Genomic DNA, 18,115 nt, shown 5'->3' on the forward strand with positions numbered 1-18,115 from the left:
ACTCTTTCTTGTGCCTAAAATCATGGCCAAGCTAAATTTCCATCTTTGACTATGTTGCTTACCTGCTTTCCTCTGCTACAACTATGCTCTGCTTCTCGGCTGAAGCAGCTCTCCCAACTTTTATCACTTCAAGTGCATGGTATTTGAGTGCTTACTATGTGTAAAAAGCACTGTACTAAGCGCTTGGGACAGTACAGTACAAAAGATCCTCTTCAGAGGGCTTGTTCTAATCAGGATATCCCCGTTCCTAAAGCTTCTTTCTCCTACACACTCTTATTTTTCAGTCTTGTCATGAGGCTGCAATTCAGATCATTTTATATCACGTCTTAATATCTGTTTGCTGTAGTCTACTAACTCTGTATATATCTGTAATTTATTTATCTATTTATATAAATGTCCTTCTCCCCCTCTAAACTGTGAGCTCACTGTGTGCAGGGATTTGTCTATTTGTTGTTAAATTGTATTCTCCCAAGCATTTAGTGCAGTGCTTTGCATACAGTAAGCTCTCAGTAAATACAAATGAATGAAGATGGCTCAGTTCTTCCCAGTACAAACTATTTTCTGAGATTGTCACTACTCTTTTATAATAATAATAATATAATAGCTTGCAATAAGAATTTACCAAATACCATCATTATCTTTATTATTATAGAGAGCTTCCCAGCACAGACAGATCATTCTATAATTTCTTACCCCCCACCCCGTTTCTTATAAACAGGTGACGTGCCCCCAATGAGATGGATAATCAATTTTGATAAAGATCTTTTGGATGGCCTAGTTCTGGCTGCACAGATGGCAGCTTATTGCCCATTCTTGGTAAGACCTGATTTCTTCCCAGCTTCTCATTCCCTTTTAAAATTTTGGTTCTGTAGCCCCCAGCTATCAATTTATTTTTTTTTTGTTTTTGCCTACGAATGTGTCGTAGGAGCTTTGGAGGATACTTTTCAGTTTGCAGTTTGAAAAACAGAAAGCAAGGAAGCTTGCATTTGGTTGGCCGCAGAGAGTATTTTGGGAATGAATGTCTACCCCAAGCTGTAAATGAAGATTTGCGATGCTGCTTAGAAGAGCGATAGAGAAGAGATTGATGAAGCGGCGGGTTTCTTTTTCCCTTTGATTGGAAAAAAAAAAAAAAAGTTTGGCTTTGTCTTTTGCAGATCCCAACTCATTTTGTGAAGATGTATACAAATCCAAGCAGTCCTGAACAGTGTCTGCACAATTGCTTGATTGTCGTTCAAGCTTTTCACGCCATCAGCCTCACTATGGATGTACAGGTGAAGCGCTAGGCAGGATGCGCTCTTGTAAACATTTTATGAATATTTCTGCTATTTTACACGTTAGAGATCTCATTTCATACCTCACTTTAAGACGAACGAATGGAAACAGATTTTTCACAGTAGATGGTTACCGACTAGGAACTGAAATACGACTCATATAAAACGACTGCATTATTTTAATATGTAGAATTATGTACAACCCAACTGTGCATAATAAGGCGGTAATTCTGTTGAGAAACTCATGCATCATAAACCGCAGGAATGAAGCTTGAGGGTTTTTAATGTTACCGGAGCTCCAACAATGAATTAAAGACCTGGCGTTGTGTATGTGCAATTTTTACGATCCTTTTATAATGCAGTAGTGAAATGAAAAATTGCCAATTTCTCATCTTAGCTTCAAAATAAATAGACTCAGAGAGATTTCAGCAGATGTAGTACATTTCAATGCGGGTGGACCTACAAGTTAAGATTCCACTTTAGGCTTTCGTATCAATAATACGAGTTATGGAAACAACTAGAGTGTGTAGATTGTGAACGGTGTATCTTACAGTATAGATTGTTCTAGGAAATCTCCTGGAATTGTGACCACGAAACCCATCCGACGTCACTATTGGTGTTAATTAAAGAGAATTGAGTTAACTTCAGTCAGGTCCTTGGGAGGAGTAAGGCCTGCAAACCCAAGTGGAGCGGGAGAAGTAGCAGAAAGACGCCCCGATCTCGTTGGGATTTGGGGTTTGTGTTTGCTGGGGAGAGAAATGGGTAGCCAGTGGAGATTTTTGAGGAGGGAAGTAGCTAGGCCTATGGAATAGAGGCCGGACCTGGGAGGCAGAAGGGCCTGGGTTCTAATTCCAGCTCCGCCACATGTCTGCTGTGTGACCTTGGGCAAGTCGCTTCACTTTTCTGTATCTATGACCTCATCTGTCAAATGGAGGTTAAGCCTGTGATCTCTGAGTGGGACGGGGACGCTGTCCAGTGTGATCAACCTGGCTCTACCCTAGCATTTAGTCCAGTGACCAGCACATCAGTAAGCATTTAACACATACCATAAAAGAAATAGGAGGGCATTTATGCCTTCCAAAGAGCTTTATAGGAAGATGGCTCAGTCTGCTATTTTCCGAGATTGTCCCTACCGTCTTCTAATAACGGCCTCCATTAAGCATTTACCAAGCCTGATCTAGATGTAAGATAATCTCTTTAGACTACAGGGCTCACCTGGAGAAACTGTTATTTCTGCTAAATTATTAGGGTGAACTGCAACTTTTGATGGACAACATCATGAAGATAAATGAGGTTGATAGCTATGTTTAATGAAGAAAAAGGAAAGAAAACATTTAATAACCTAAGAGCCATCAGCCATTTCACGTTAATTGCATGATTAATGTAAAATGTAGAAATTTATTTTAGTGTGTGTCTTTCCAGTTAGATTCTATGTTCTCTGAAGGCAGGGAACAGATCCACTAACTGCACTATAGTCTCCCTGCCGGTAACTTAGTACGGTGTCTTGGGCAAAGAAAGCAGTCAGTACCTACCACTGATGGATGAATAATCTGAATAATAATAATGTTAACAATGTCGGTATTTGTTAAGCGCTTACTATGTTCAGAGCACTGTTCTAAGCACTGGGGTAGATACAGGGGAATCAGGTTGTCCCATTTGAGGCTTACAGTCTTCATCCCCATTTTACAGATGAGGTAACTGAGGCACAGAGAAGTTGAGTGACTTGCCCACAGTCACACAGCAGACGAGTGGTGGAGCTGTTGTTCAAACCCATGACCTCTGACTCCCAAGCCCAGGCTCTTTCCACTGAGCCACGCTGCTTCTCTAAATAAAGCTGAAAAGGATACTATGTGGAGTTTATCTCAAACCCAATTTTCTTGGGGTTCAAAAGTGATTCCCTAGTGTACGTTTGACATTTTGGGAGTGACATTCACTCCGTGCTCTGGAGGATTTATACACTAAAAATGATCCTACTGGTCTTAAAGAATCGCTATCTTTCCTAGAATAATATACTGCCAGGGAAGCACTAGCCAGTCAACGGTATTTATCGAGCACATACTGTTTGCAGAGCACTGTACTGAGCATTTGGGAGAGTACAATACAATAAGCAGACACATTCCCTGCCTGCAGTGAGAGTTGGGCTGTACATTTTAAGCGTAATGTGATGTGCTCTCTAGGGTTTAGGTAGGTCTAGACAAGTGGATCCTATGAAAATATATTTAGCACAGATGATAGAACAACTTTTCACCCTTTCACTTGGATTTACATTCCACTTTCAGCCCCACAGAATTTACGTATGTATCTGTAACTTATAGTAATGTCCGTCACTCCCGCTAGTGAGCAGGAAACTACTAACTTTGTTACATTGTACTCTCCCAAGCGCTTAGTACAGTGCTCTTCATGCATTAAGCATTCAATAAATATGATTGAAGTATCACTGGCATATATTGGAGATTTAAGCAACATAACTGAACCCTGAAGTTTAGTTTTATTTGCCAAAGAGAGCCCTGACATGCTGAGCTCTGAATCACCTTAAAACCTTTCCACTATCTCCTTTAAACTATTCCTCCCTCAAGTCATCTCAGGTTTCCAGGTCATCCTGAGGAATTAGTCAATGTTTTGCAAAAGCATTTTTAGAAGGGAGGTAGAACTATCCCAGATAGATTTGCCACATTTTTCGTAAATCATTTTTCTGCTAATCTATTGGTTTTGTTTTGTAAAAAAAAAAAAAAAATGTTGCACAGAGAAAATTATTCTCTTCAAATGCTTTTTAAAATAATGATGAAAATTGTTATAGCTGAAAAAGCCATGTCATAGAACAGGCATTCAAAGGATATACCTATTTTGCTTTGTTTTAGTCAATGGCGATAGGCTTCCTGCTAAATTATATGCATGTTGAAATTAATGCCATAATATTTTTTCAGTTCTGATTAAGAGTAAATGAGTTATTAAGATACTATTGATGTAGTATTTCCAGAATTTGTAAATTTCCAACTCTACTAACTCAGCTTTCAGGGCACAATTTTAGGAAACGGTCATCTAGTTGTCTGAAAGTATTAATGATCCTTCCAAAGTGGCTAAACGATGACCAAGGAGTAAACTATCAGAGAAGCAGTCAGGCCTAGTAGAAAGAGCACAGGCCTAGGAATCGGAGGGACCTGGGTTCTAATTCTGCTCTGCCACTTGTCTGCTGTGTGACCTTGGGCAAGTCACTAAACCTCTCTGAGCCTCAGCTAACTCATCTGTGAAATGGAGATTGACCGTGAGTCCCATGTGGAGGTGGGGATTGCTTCTAAACGTGATCATCTTGTATCTACTCCAAGCACTTAGTACATAGGTGCTTGGTACAGTGCCCTGCACGTAGTAAGTGCTCAATAAATACAGTTGAATGAACATAGTAAGAGCTTAATAAGTACTATTATTATCACCATCATTATGTTTGGTGTTTCAGACTAGATGAATAATCAAAATCTCACTGATACAATTTCCCATATTTGACTACTTGCTGTTCCCATCTTCCTACTTGTAACTGCCTCTGAACTTTTCTCCTACCTGCTTTGAGTTAATTTGAGTGAGGAGGGGAGAGGAGTCCTCTCCCTCTTCCAAGAACTAGACGTTTCAGAAGCGGGGAGGGGAAAGAAGTGGAGTTAATGCAGATTTAATTGATCTGTCAATGGTATTGAGTGCTTACTGTGTGCAGATCTTGGGACAGTACAGCATTACGGAGTTGGAAGACGTGTCCACTTCCCACAGGGAGTTTACAATCTAGAGATTCTCCAGAGACAGATCTGAGTTGCTCTTTTAACTCTCAAAACTGCACTATTGACAGCAGGCACCAAATCGTAGCAAACACTGAAGCTGCTGAAAAATGGCTAGCTAACGTTTTAGAAATATGATTCTGGAAGCTAAGAGGCTGCAAACTTTCTTTGGGGTTGCAGGCAGACTTCTGGATGCTGTGAAACTCTCTGAAAGGACGATCCTATTGCCAGAGGGTGACTTTAGGCATCTGTTCTAACTGGGTAGTTTATAGTTCAGATATGAGTGAAAAGGAACTCTAAATTGGATCAGTCCGCTGATCCGGCTCCTCAGAATTTTGGCTTCTGCAGAGGTGACGGACAATCCTTGGAGGGACAGGATGATGACTGTCTTTCTTCATAAAACTTCTAACTCCCCTGACATTTTAAGCAGTTGTTGTGAGCGGGTAGTTTTCTAGTTTAGAAACAGGAGTGTAAAGGAAGTCTAAATTGGATCAGTCCGATGATCCAGAGCCCCAGAATCACTGGAATTGGCAGAGGTGACAATCTTTGGAGAGATGGGGTGATGTCATTAAACTACCGACGTCCCTTACATTTTCCCTTTAATAACATATCATGGAACTGTCATTCACGAATACATTGACCCTCTCCCACCTCCGCTTTGGTCTGGGCCTCATCATTCTCGCAGTCCCAGTTGGTGACAGCTGCAGTCTGTGGAAAAGATTGGTGGCGACAGTAGCAGTGGTTATTTATTGAGGACTTACTGTGTGCGGAGCACTGTGTTAAGCGCTTGGGAGAGTACAGTACAGCGGAGTTGGCAGACGTTCCCTTCCCACAGCATGCCTACAGTCTAGAGGGGAAGACAGACATTTAATACAGGGGAACAGAGTGAAATATGGACTGGAGTGGGGAGAGTCAGGAGGCTGGGAGGTCAGCAAGGAGACAGATGCGGTAATCGAGGCGGAAGAGGACGAGTGATCGGATTAACGTGGTAGTTTGGATGGAGAGGAAAGGGTGGATTTTAGCGATGTTGTGAAGCTGGGACCGACAGGATTTCGTGATGGATTGAATATGTGGGTTGAATGAGAGAGGAGTCAAGGAGACAAGCCAAGGTTATGGGCTTAAGGGACAGGAAGGATGGTAGAGCCGTCTACAGTGATGAGAAAGTCACGGAGAGAGCAGGGTTTGGGTGGGAAGATAAGGAGCTCTTACAGTGCTCTGCACACAGCCCTCACTAAATTCATTTGAATCAATGAATGAATAAATGATAATATATAATTTATAGATACGTACTTAAGCGCTGCGGAGCTGCACCCAAAGGTCATAGATCCAAGTGCAGTAGTGGTAGAATAGAAAAAACTAAGAGCGTGGAGGGATTCAGGTTGGGGGGATGGGACCGAGAAAAGCCGCAGGCTGAGAACATGAAAGGAGCAGTCTGTTTTCCATCTTTCGGTGAGGAAAAGATAGTGATGTTCTTACTTCGCCTGGCAGGGCCTTGCTATCTAATGCCCCTGCCTGTAGCACATCGGCCTGTCAGACAGCCAAGGTGTAGAACAACCTCTCAGGAGGGTAAAAATGTGAAGATGAAAAGTGGCTATCGGGATGTTCTGCTAGCTTATTTCGCTGTTCTTTGTTATCAGGCAACTGACATCTGCGATCCAAATCCTATCATGATGCTGATGCTCTGCGTTTTTATGTATGAAAGGCTGCCTCATTATTTGCCCAAGAAGACTGTTGAGTTCTCTGGCCCTCTCCATGCCACCATTTTTAGGCAGGTATGTATATAATTGTTAAAAGTATCCAAAGCCCAAGTTCTGGGAGTCAGAAGGACTTGAGTTCTAATCCTAGCTCCTTCAATTGTCTGCTGTGTGACCTTGCGCCAGTCATTTCACTTCTCTGGGCCTCGGTTCCCCCATGTGGAAAATGAGAATTAAAACTGTGAGCCCCATATGGGACAGGGACCGTGTCCAACCTGATTAGCTCATATCTTCCCCAGTGTTTAGAATAGCGCTTGACGCATAGTAACGACTTAACAAATACCATTATTATTATTATTTATTTTATTCCATAGTTTAAAAAGAATATAAAAACATTTGTACAGTATAGTTTCTCATAGTCCGTTGCCAGTGGTATTTAGCGAGCCCTGCGTCGCGGTGCCCAAGTTAAGGGAAAAGACATTTGATCTTAAAATTGTGTAGTAGGAGTTGTAGAACTGTAAAATGGTCATTCCATGTTTTGCAGAATTAGCTGTCGAACTGTAACGTTCAAAACCCGTGCCTCATGGTAGGCTAGGTTTTAGGGGATGGAGTTTGGGCAGTTTTCTCCTTAATGGAGAGGCAGTGTGGCATAATGGAAAGAGCACGGTCCTGGGCTTCAGAAGTCTTGGATTCTCATCCCAACTCTGCCACTTCCCTGATGCGTGACCGTCCCAAGTCACTTAACATCTTTGCGCCTCAGTTTCCTCACCTGTAAAAATTGGGATTCAATATCTGTTCTGTTTCCTCCTTAGACCAGGAGCTCCAAATGGGATAGTACTGGGGTAGATAATCAAACACCAGTAAAAGCAAAACGAAGGGAGTTACGTGGAATCCCGCGAGGAAGAAGAAGTCGTTGTCTGCGGAGTGTGTCATACCAGTCAATGATGGGGAGACTCTGCAGCAGACAGCAAGATGCGAGGGAAAAGAAGGGAAAGGAGCTGCTGCCTTATAGGAGAGAGGCTCCGTGAGGATTTGCCCACTCCAGTGTGGCGTTGAAAACATATAGGCTCGCTGAAAGGGAAAACCCATTAGCCCCTAAAGGATTAACCCTTAATTGTAAACCAGGTGGGGGACTGTCAGCCCTGTATCAGTCTTTTCAGTCTGTCTCTCTTTCACACACACACACACCCCTTCCTTCCCTCCCTCCCTCCATCCCCCCCAGTGTGACAGTAGTGACTGGCCTATTGTAAGTAGTTTTTTGGGTTTTGTTTTTTTTTTTTTTTTGGCTGATCACACATTTCGTGCCTCAGCCTCCTTGGTGGAATCTTTGAGATTTGGCACGGTAGTGCGGTATTTCCATTTCGATTTTAGTCTCTAGTGTTTCTGTGGTCAAGAATGGTGCCATCGCCTCTGTTGCAAATACTACAGCATTATATGTAATCCGTGCATTTACAGAACTCAGACCACCAAGTATGAGGGAATTATTCCTTGAGCCTGTAGAGCGTATATGGTGACTCCTCATTAAATGGATTATTAATTCATAGCATAATTCAAAATGAGTGCCACTCCCCAGTCATCTAGGTACAGTTGTTTTTTAAAAACATATATTCGAGCCAGTTAATTTAGTGGCAGTTTTTTTCAAAAGGATGAATCTTTGCAGCATGCATATCTGAGAAGACATACATGTGTAATATATATATATATATCAGTGCATATATTAAATTATGTTGACTCTAGGATTCAGTGATGTGATATATAATAATGATTATTATTAGCTCTCCTTCCAAAGAAGTCAGAGAAGGCAGTTTTAGTCCAGGGCCTGGCCCCCAAATTCACTTCTCTCCCAAAACCAATATATCCTTTTCCTTTATTTCTAGGTACGATTGAAAAACCCAAGCACAAAAAGTTTAGTATATAACGCTGCAGTAGTAGGAATCGATTCTGCGGATTTCTCATTGCCTAAAGGGAATACAGTCATGATGGCCCCAAAGTAAGTGTCGTCATTTGCCCCCAGAGTTTAGCGTACACCATTCATATAAAAGAATAACCTGAGGATATCTCTAGGAACACAATAAAAAATTTTCATTTTGAGGAAAGCAGAGTATTTAGACTACAAAATGTTTTTATTTTCTATTTCTTCAGCAATGGCACTGGAGTTAGATTTGTTACGTGTGTGAGTTCTCTGATTTGTGTTCTTTATTGCTGTAATCACATTTGCATAATGCTTTTCATTGATTTTTAAAAAATTTAAAACAGCTATTGTTTGATTTTCAAACTGCCTATCCTTAAATGTAAATTTTGAGTCTTTGGATTATGGTGTTAAAAATATTTTGAGTCAAGCCTTTGGATTAGGTTAACAATCCACAAGAGGGAGGATTCTAGAGTACTCTAAAACCCAACTTTTTAAATCCATTTTGGGTAACTTGGATGACTGTGAATTACCGTTACAGTGGAAATCAAATGTTAGAATGAAGAGATTAGAAAATAGCACTTTTTCCATCAGCTCATGAAGCTGTATTGACATGTAACTGTATTTGTACTGGAAACATCCTGTATCCCAAAGGAAGGAATGGAAATTGAGCTGAGAAATTCTAGACACGTAGAATTATTCCATTTGTCTTTAGCCAGTATCACTCCCCATTCACCCCTGACTCATGATATTCTACTTTGTTTTTAAAGTCCTTCAAAGAAGGAGACCCTACAGCCTTTATCAGTACACCATTCAAGTGTTGAACAAAAATTCTTTTAGACAGTTATTCCTCAGAATTAATTTAGATCTGCCCTGTTTCAATTGAGGATACTTGGACATTAGTGAGGAGATTCCTCTGGTGAGATTGGTTCATCCAACCCCACTGTGGAACAAGTTCTCAGGGTGGTAGGAGGGTTCTGTGAGAGGCATTCTGTGGTTCTATTTAAAACCGGAAACCAACGTTAAATGGGATTTTCCTTGGGTCTTCCAGGATTTCTCAACCTACGCCTCTATTAGAAGCAAAAACCAAGCCTCAAAACTATTAAAGCCCAAATGCTGTAGCGTTAATATTACCATTATTTATCAGGCTCTCTTCCTATCCTTAGGCATGCCTTATGGAGAGGCATTCTATTCCTTCTCTCCTCATTACCGAAAGTCAAAAATACTGAATATTGGATGGGGAGAGGGGAGGAGGTTTCCAGAATTAGAAAGCGGGGAAAGTTGTGTAAAGATGTCATTTTTTTACTCCTTTAAATTGCAAATATTTTGGAAATGTGACTGACCCTTTGTCCTCTGAATTTATCCATGTCACTGAGATGATCTATTCATTCTTAAATTTCTATTTCAATACATGGATATTTGGGAGAAAAAAAATTCTCCATTCCCGAGAATCCTTGTGGCTACAGTGTAAAAGAAAACCATATTGTGACATGTAACATAAAAAGCAGCTCTAAATCAGTCTTTATGAGTCATGTTTCTCTTCATTTTTTTTCATGAATTAGAAGCCAGGTAATTATCAATCTGAAATTCACCAGTCGCTTCATACGACCAACAGAAGCCACTTTACTGTTGGTTCCTAAAACAAGTAGTGGAATGGTGGGAACTACAGTAACTTTTTCCCTGAAGACTGAAGTCCTCAGTATTGAACCTCTTGTAAGTAAACTGAATTATGTGCCTGTGTGTATGTATCTCCTTCCCCCAAATACTCCCATTTTCATCAGAGGGGCAAGGGTAAATAAATTCAGCATGATTTCATTAGGAATACATTAGGAATACACAGCATTGACTCTCCCCACTCCAATCCATACTTCACTCTGCTGCCCGGATCATTTTTTCTCAATTTTGTCACCCCGTTCCTCAAAAAAAACTCCAGTGGATGCCCATCCACCTCCACATCAAACAAAAACTCCTCACCATTGGCTTTAAAGCAGTTCATCACCTTGCCCCCGCCTACCTCACCTTACTTCTCTCTTACTACGACCCATCCTGCAACTTTGTTCCTTTAATGCTAACCTTCCTACTGTGCCACGATCTTGCCCATCTCGCCGCCAACCCCTCGCCCACATCCTGTCTCTGGCCTGAAATGTCCTCCATCCTCAAATCCGATAGACAATTACTCTCTCCCCTTCAAAGCCTTATTGAAGGCACATCTCCTCCAGAAGGCCTTGCCTGACTACGCCCCCCCCCCCCTTTCCTCTTCACCCGCTCCCTCTCCCTTTCTCCCTTTATTCATCGTCCCTCCCAGCCCCACAGCACTTAGGTACATATCTGTTATTTATATATATTGTTCCCCTACCCCCCCAACCCCCGACTGTAAACTCAGTGTGGGCAGGGAATGTGTCTATTTATTGTAGGTACTCTCCCAAGCACTTACCACAGTGTTCTGCAACAGTAAGCGCTCAATAAATAGAACTGAAAAAAGGAGTGAATGACACTAGCCACAAAATGTCAGTGCTTGAAGGTAGAGCTTGTGCTCAAATGGGTTCTCAGACACATTTGAGCACTTACTGTGTGCAGAGCACTGCACTAAGCACTTGGGAGAATACAATATGACTATAAAACAGACATATTCCCTGCCCATAAAGAGCTTATACTTTCGAGCAAGCTGTAAATAGGAGACCTTTATAGCACAATGATCTGAAGAAACTGTACTGAACAGTTACAGCAGACTACTATGGGATTGGTGAGGAACTTCTGAGGAAAAAGGGAAATATAAAAAATAATTCATTCATTCTTTCAGTCATATTTATTGAGCATTTACTAAAGCCTTAGTATGGATAAATGTAAACCAGAAGTAATTAAATATCTCAATTCTGGTTGTTTTCAAACTCCTTTTTGAAGGCATATCTCCTCCAGGAAGCCTTCCCTGACTGAGCCCTCCTCGTCTCTTCTCCCACGCCCTTTTGCGCCGCCCATAATCGCTCATTTATCCTCCCTCCCATCCCCACAGCACAGATGTATATAGATCTCTCTGTCTATATCTATTATTTATTTCTATTAATCTCTGTCTCCCCCTCTAGACTGTGAGCTTGTACTCTCCCAAACGCTTAGTACAATGCTTTGCACACAGTAAGCGCTCATTCAATGCAATTGAATGAATGAATAAATCTACCTTTTTCACTGTCTCTTGAGATCTATCTCTTCTTTGTTTTCCCAAGCTTAAGATAGTGATATAGTCAAAGGGGCCCAAAATAAGTAAACGGACAAAATTCAATCAACAGGTTTCATTCCGTTGTCATGACAATTTTTACAAGCTCCACAATGTGGAGGCAATTAGATGCCAGTCTGAGTTTATGGAGAGGTAGAGAGACATTATAGAGGTACTGATTTGGAATGAGTGATTAAGTTGTGAGGCAAATGTATTATAAGTTCTTCAGACCGACATTTTGCAGGCTTTGGATAGCGCATGGGTGACTCAGATGACCTAATGATGTGATGGTTTTGAAGTCTCCAAAAGAGTTTCCAGTCAGGCTAAGAATATCTTCATTTTCTGCTTATAGCCACAATCTTGCGTTTAACATGTTACTGGAGAAAATAACCCCAGTTAATGTATTCTATAGTATGGATGGTGCATTAATTTCAAAAATGCTAATCTGTGACAATCAGTCAGTTGTATTTATTGAGCGCTTACTGGGTGCAGCATATTGTACTGAGTGCTTGGGAGTAGGCCAGTGCAGAAGTTACAAAGAAAGCAATAAAAAGCTTTTTCCGAATTTGCCAAATTTGGGGTATTTTATTTCTCTATCTCAGTTATCAGCACTGTGTATACTTGTCCACATGTAATGCATAATGTCCTTTTAATCATACAATATTTATGGATATTTTTGACACTTTGGGAAACTCGAGATGCCCTTTGGAAAAAAAATAATGCCTCTTTTTGGTGTCACCATTTTTCTTTTAGGAGATAGTGAAGTGCAAATCACCATGTTATGAACTGAAAGAAATTAATGTGGACATTAAAAATCCTTTCAAAACTGGTGGGGAATTCCGGTAGGTAATTTGTTAAAACCATTTCATTTCATATATTTCCAGTATGAATGGACTTACACAAATTTCCATCTGTACAAACCTCCACCCCCAACCCCTCCGGCTGCAAATTTTAGTTCAAAATTGAAGATCTTATTTACTCCGTGAAACTGTTACAAGATTATAATATGAAAACCAAAAGGATAAATCAGCTGTAATTGAAGTACATTTTAATGTGGGCAATGGCATTGTGGGTTTGATGAAATTGTGTTCGTGACCCTTTCTGCATCTTTTCTTTGGCCTGGGTCCAGCACACTTCACAAGATTAACAAATCAGGTTAAAAGATTTGTTAATTTGATTTAATCCTGCTGATTAAATGACACAACTGAAATAGTCATGTAAAATGGAAAATAACTTTTGACTAGGGCTTACCGTCATATGATGGGTGACCTAATGTCATGCTAAATATATGTATGTAAATTATATAAGTTTATATGTTTCTCATGAGAGGCATGTGTGTTGGGAGGTTAAAATTAAAGGAAAATTTCCTAATATGAATTTAGCCTTTGACAGTTGAGAGAGCAGATTCAAATCTATTTACAGACTGTAAAATGTCTACTTGACTTGCTTGTTGTGTTCGGGGAACAGGTCTACCCTCTCAGTTGTATTATAATCTCCCAAGTGCTTAGTACAGTGCTCTGCCAAAGGTAAGTGTTCAGTAGATACCACTGATTGGTAGATAAATTCAAGCGCTAATGAGTATATGTTTTTAGAAATAAATCAGTGTTTTTTATTGAAGGCTTACTGTACTAAGCCCTCGGGAGAGTTCGGTAGCAGCGTGTCTCAGTGGAAAGAGCCCGGGCTTGGGAGTCAGAAGGTCATGGATTCTAATCCGGGCTCTGCCACTTGTCTGCTGTGTGACCTTGGGCAAGCCACTTAACTCCTCTGTGCTTCAGTTACTTCATCTGTAAAATGGGAATGGTAGGAGGGAGATGGGGCAATGGGTAGGAGGGAGCCATGGGGTCAAGGGAGAGTTTTTTTAGCTTAGGGGAGACAAGGGCATGTTTGGAAGCAGTGGGGACGAAGCCTTTGGAGAGCAAACAGTTGAAGCTGGCTGTTAGGGAGGGAAGAAAGGAGGGAACAAGTGTTTTGATAAGTTGTTAGGTGGGTTTCACACGATCCCAGCCCTTCACTCTCGAGCTACGGGGAAGATTGGGGGGAAATATTGATCCCTCCCTGATCACTCTCTCAACATCTACCAAACTGCAAGGGACCTGTCTGCTGCTGCCAAACCTGACCTCGCTCTTCCTCCAGCTTAGCGGGAATTCCAAATCTGAACATCGGAAGAGGACCTGAAAGATAACAGGACCCAGGAAAGATGACACATTTAGAAAGAAGAGTTGTTCAGTGGTGGCTGCTCCCTCTGGTTCATTTATCCATTTATAATGACGAAGATGTGAATCACACATACCCCCTTTCCCCGGCTTCAGAAACGATCTCTGTATAAAAATATACGGAGCCGAGATGTGGAAGTCATCTCCCAGGCTAATTACTTCACCATCTGCCACGTTGACACTTCTGTTATCCACCGAAGTCCTAGTACTTTATCAGTTTCTGCCACGGACAGCAAAGTGAAATGAACGGCAAATGGGAAGGGCACGTGTTCTCAACCGATTCCGATTTCCTTTGCGCTTTTTGGTCAATCTGTTGCTTGTGATTTTCTGCTTCCCATTACCCAAGAGAATTATTGCCCCTTTCAAGGATTGAAGCTGAGCGTGAAGACCTAGGAAAGGCCTGACCATGTTAAGTTAATCTCTGAGATGGTTTTATAAACAGCTGAAGGGAATCAGCTGAAATGGCCAAAACAGTCACAGCTCCGAGAGGAAAAAGCAGACTGAAGAGAAGATCAACGTCGCTTTCTGGGATTGTTCCTGAAGGGGACCCCGGAAGTCTTGCTTAAGACATAACTCCTTGGAGTTACTAAACTTTCAGATCTCTAGTGTTTATTACTGAAAGAACGTCATCATGTAGATCCAAACACAGAATTCTGCATTTTACTAGAAGTGTTTACGTGAGTGACCGATCTTTTTCTGAATATTATTTTAGGCCAGAAAGGTAAGGTAGGAGAGATTGAATTGGGATTTCTGGATTCCTGAAAGCATTTCATTCTCTTTTTTTCCCCCCTGTATTACCGCTTATCAAAAATTGTGATACTTGGTAAGCGCTTACTGTGTGCCAGGCACAGCACTAAGCACTGGGGTGATTGCACGCGAAGCCGTGTGGCCTAATGAAAAGAGCACGGGCCTGAAAGACAGAAGTCGTTGGTTCTAATCCCTGTTCCACTACATGTCTGAATGACCTTGGGCAGGTCCCTTAACTTCTCTGTGCCTCAGTTACCTCATCTGTAAAAATGGGGATTAAGACAGTGAGCCCCATGAGGGACAGGGACTGTGTCTGCCGTGATTACCTTCTATCTACCCCAGCGCTTAGAACGGTGTTTGGCACATCGTGAACGTTCAACAAATACCATCATCGTCATCATAGTAAGTGCCGAACAAATGCCAGAAGTGTAGTATTATACCAGCAAATCGGGTTGGACACAGTCTCTGTCTCAAGGCAATCTTGTCAAACATTGGATAATTAGTTTTGTGTAGGGTTTATATTGGACCGGGCCTGCTTCATGGCCTTGGTCTTATTCAGATCTATTTAGCGTAGAATTTTGCTGATAATGAGAAGTGGTTGCTGGTCATATCCATAGACGTGTACGAACTACTGTGTTATCAGCCTATTAGGATGTTTAATGTTTCACGCTGGGCCCGCATCTGCAAAACCAGGGAGTGAGTCGGAGATTTAGCCAGTGGCTTTTGGAACGTTAGGATTTTGAAACACCAGGAGAGCATATTTAGCTAATTCTGATGAAAGCCTGAATTTTGGACATCATTTTGTTACCATTAACTTTGCTCTATAAATGGACAGCTGTTCTTTTCCTAAAGAGTAAGCGCTCAATGAACATGTGTTCCCTCTAGTCTGTAAGCTCACTGTGAGCAGGAAACGTGTCTGTTATATTGTACTCTCCCAAGCGCTTAGTACGGTACTCTGCACACAGTAAGTGTTCACTTGATTCATTCATTGTCATATCTATTGAGCGCTTACCGTGTGCAGAGCACTCTACTTAGCGCTTGGAAAGTACAATAGAGCAATAAAGAGAGAGAATCGGAGCCCACAATGGGCTAAAATACCATTCATTCATTCAATAGTATTTATTGAGCACTTACTATGTGCAGAGCACTGTACTAAGCGCTTGGAATGTACAAATCGGTAACAGAGACAGTCCCTGCCCTTTGACGGGCTTACGGTCTAATCGGGGGGAGACGGACAGACAAGAACAATGGCAATAAATAGAATCAAGGGGAAGAACATCTCTTTAAAACAATAGCGAATAAATAGAATCAATACCATTGATTGATGGATGTGTCCAGATGGATGGATGTGTCCAGATACTGTACTAAGCACTAGGGGAGAAACACGATAATCAGTCCTGACATTCCCTGTCCCAGATGGGGCTCACAGCCTACAAGGGAAGGAGAACAGATACTCAATCCCCATTTTACAGGTAATGAAACTGAGGCCTAGAGAAGTTAACTGACTTCCCCAAGGTCTCACACCAGCCAGAAGGCGGAGTCGGAATTAGATCCCAGGGCCTCGGACTCCTCGAGGCAGGCTGCTTCTAAGGAAGTGGGTGAAGGTGACATAGGCGGCTGTTCCGTCGTGGAGAGCGTTGGGACCTACAGTTTGCCAAACTCACTTGTACAAGTGTGTCGTCTGGAGGTGTGGTATGGAAATTCAACATAGCTTCCCTATAAGAGAAGCAGCGGGGCCTTGTCGATACAACACAGGCCTGGGAGTCGGGTTCTGGTCCCAGCTCTGCCACTTGCCTGCTGTGTGACCTTGGGGAAGTCACTTCACTTCTCTGGGCCTCAGTTCCCTCATCTGTAGAATGGGGATTAAGACCGTTGGAACAGTCTGAATGTGGGACAGGGACTGTGTCCAACCTGACAACTTGTATCTACTCCAGTGCTTAGTAGAGTGCCTGGCACATAGTATGCACTTAACAAATAGCATTTTTTTGTAAAGCTTTTAGTAGGGGTTTCTGCCTGAGCTGAATTAGGTTTTCCCTAAAAAAATCCAAGAGAGATAATTACCTCCTAAAGACACTTTAGATATTCAACTTTCCCACAGGTCTGAGATATTTTTTCCTCTATTTTTAAAGACTACACCAGGGAACGTGGTGAAATGAGATCATTTTCCTTCATATAATTTAACCTTTAGAAAATGATATTTCTAAAATTCTTTTATAGATGAAGAGGCTAATAACTGTGGTGATCATTAATATCTATAAGGTATTTTTTAAAAACAGTAGAAAATTCTAGCATTTTAACGTTTGTTGTATTTCTTTCAGAGTACTTTTGGTGGAATCTTCCACCTTTTTATCTAAGCCATCCCATTTAACTGAAGTCAGTCAATTAAATCAAGACACTCAAACCAGGTAAACTATTTTCCTTTCAAAGTTATTGATTATGGGAGAATATAATGTACTTCTGTGACATTTTTCACCCAGGCAAATTATTCCAAGGTTGGGATAATCAGTCAGTGGTATTTACTGAGCATTTACCGTGTGCAGAGCTGAGTATTAAAGGTCTAAATAGACTATTTAGAGACACTATTCCTGCCAAAAAGGCACGTACAGTCTGCAGGTATTAATTTGTATATAGATAAAGCGAGAATGACTTTATATGTTTATGTCATATGTTTATATGAGTCGACCCGTAGCGACTCCATGGACCACCCCCTCTTCAGAAGGTCCCATCCTCTGTCATAAAGTCGTTCCGGTATGTGTATCCGTAGAGTTTTCTTGGTGAAGATACGGAAGCGGTTTACTTCTTCTTCTTCCGTGCCGTAAAATCGTGAGTCTTTGCCGACGTCTTTGCAACGTTTTGATAACTTGATCATCCGCTCTTGACTCTTTCCCATGCCGCTGCTGCTAAGCACAGTTGAATGACTTTGACCCATTTCCATTTCCATTTTGGGTAGCTCTATATTAGCTATATAAGCTGTGATAAAGCACTGAATCAGAGGAGAGTCAATATATTCGGAAACAAGGAAATTAAACTTTCACCATGAACTCAGTATACAATTGCCTTGTCAGTCGTTCGATTGCAGACTCGCTTTGTGTAATTAAAACTCTGTTGGGAGATTCAGTTTGTGATAAGATGGACCCTGCTAATTTTGAAATATTATTTTAGGCTTTCATGAATCAGTACCTTGGGTTTTGAGTTGGTAGCCCAGACAACATCCTCCAGAATAGATTTCAAATAATTTTTGCTTTAGTTCTTTACTTGTTGCTCGTGAATGCATCAATAAACAGTTTTCCTGAATTCTCTTTTTCCCCTAATAAA

General features: G+C 41.3%; 1 protein-coding gene across 5 annotated transcripts in view; it reads left to right on the forward strand.

Moving 5' to 3' along the window:
- CFAP47 (cilia and flagella associated protein 47) overlaps window positions 1–18,115 on the forward strand; it is a 262,759-nt gene that overhangs the window by 92,905 nt on the left and 151,739 nt on the right. For all 5 annotated transcript variants that reach the window (XM_029046522.2, XM_016227348.3, XM_029046519.2 and 2 more), the window contains exons 34-40: window positions 719–816; window positions 1,155–1,271; window positions 6,667–6,801; window positions 8,601–8,713; window positions 10,195–10,345; window positions 12,594–12,682; window positions 17,119–17,205. In XM_029046522.2, coding sequence (XP_028902355.1) covers window positions 719–816; window positions 1,155–1,271; window positions 6,667–6,801; window positions 8,601–8,713; window positions 10,195–10,345; window positions 12,594–12,682; window positions 17,119–17,205 — 790 coding nt within the window. The remainder of the gene's footprint in view (window positions 1–718; window positions 817–1,154; window positions 1,272–6,666; window positions 6,802–8,600; window positions 8,714–10,194; window positions 10,346–12,593; window positions 12,683–17,118; window positions 17,206–18,115) is intronic.

The sequence above is a fragment of the Ornithorhynchus anatinus genome, chromosome 18 (genome assembly GCF_004115215.2).
Source record: "Ornithorhynchus anatinus isolate Pmale09 chromosome 18, mOrnAna1.pri.v4, whole genome shotgun sequence".
Lineage (NCBI taxonomy): Eukaryota > Metazoa > Chordata > Mammalia > Monotremata > Ornithorhynchidae > Ornithorhynchus > Ornithorhynchus anatinus.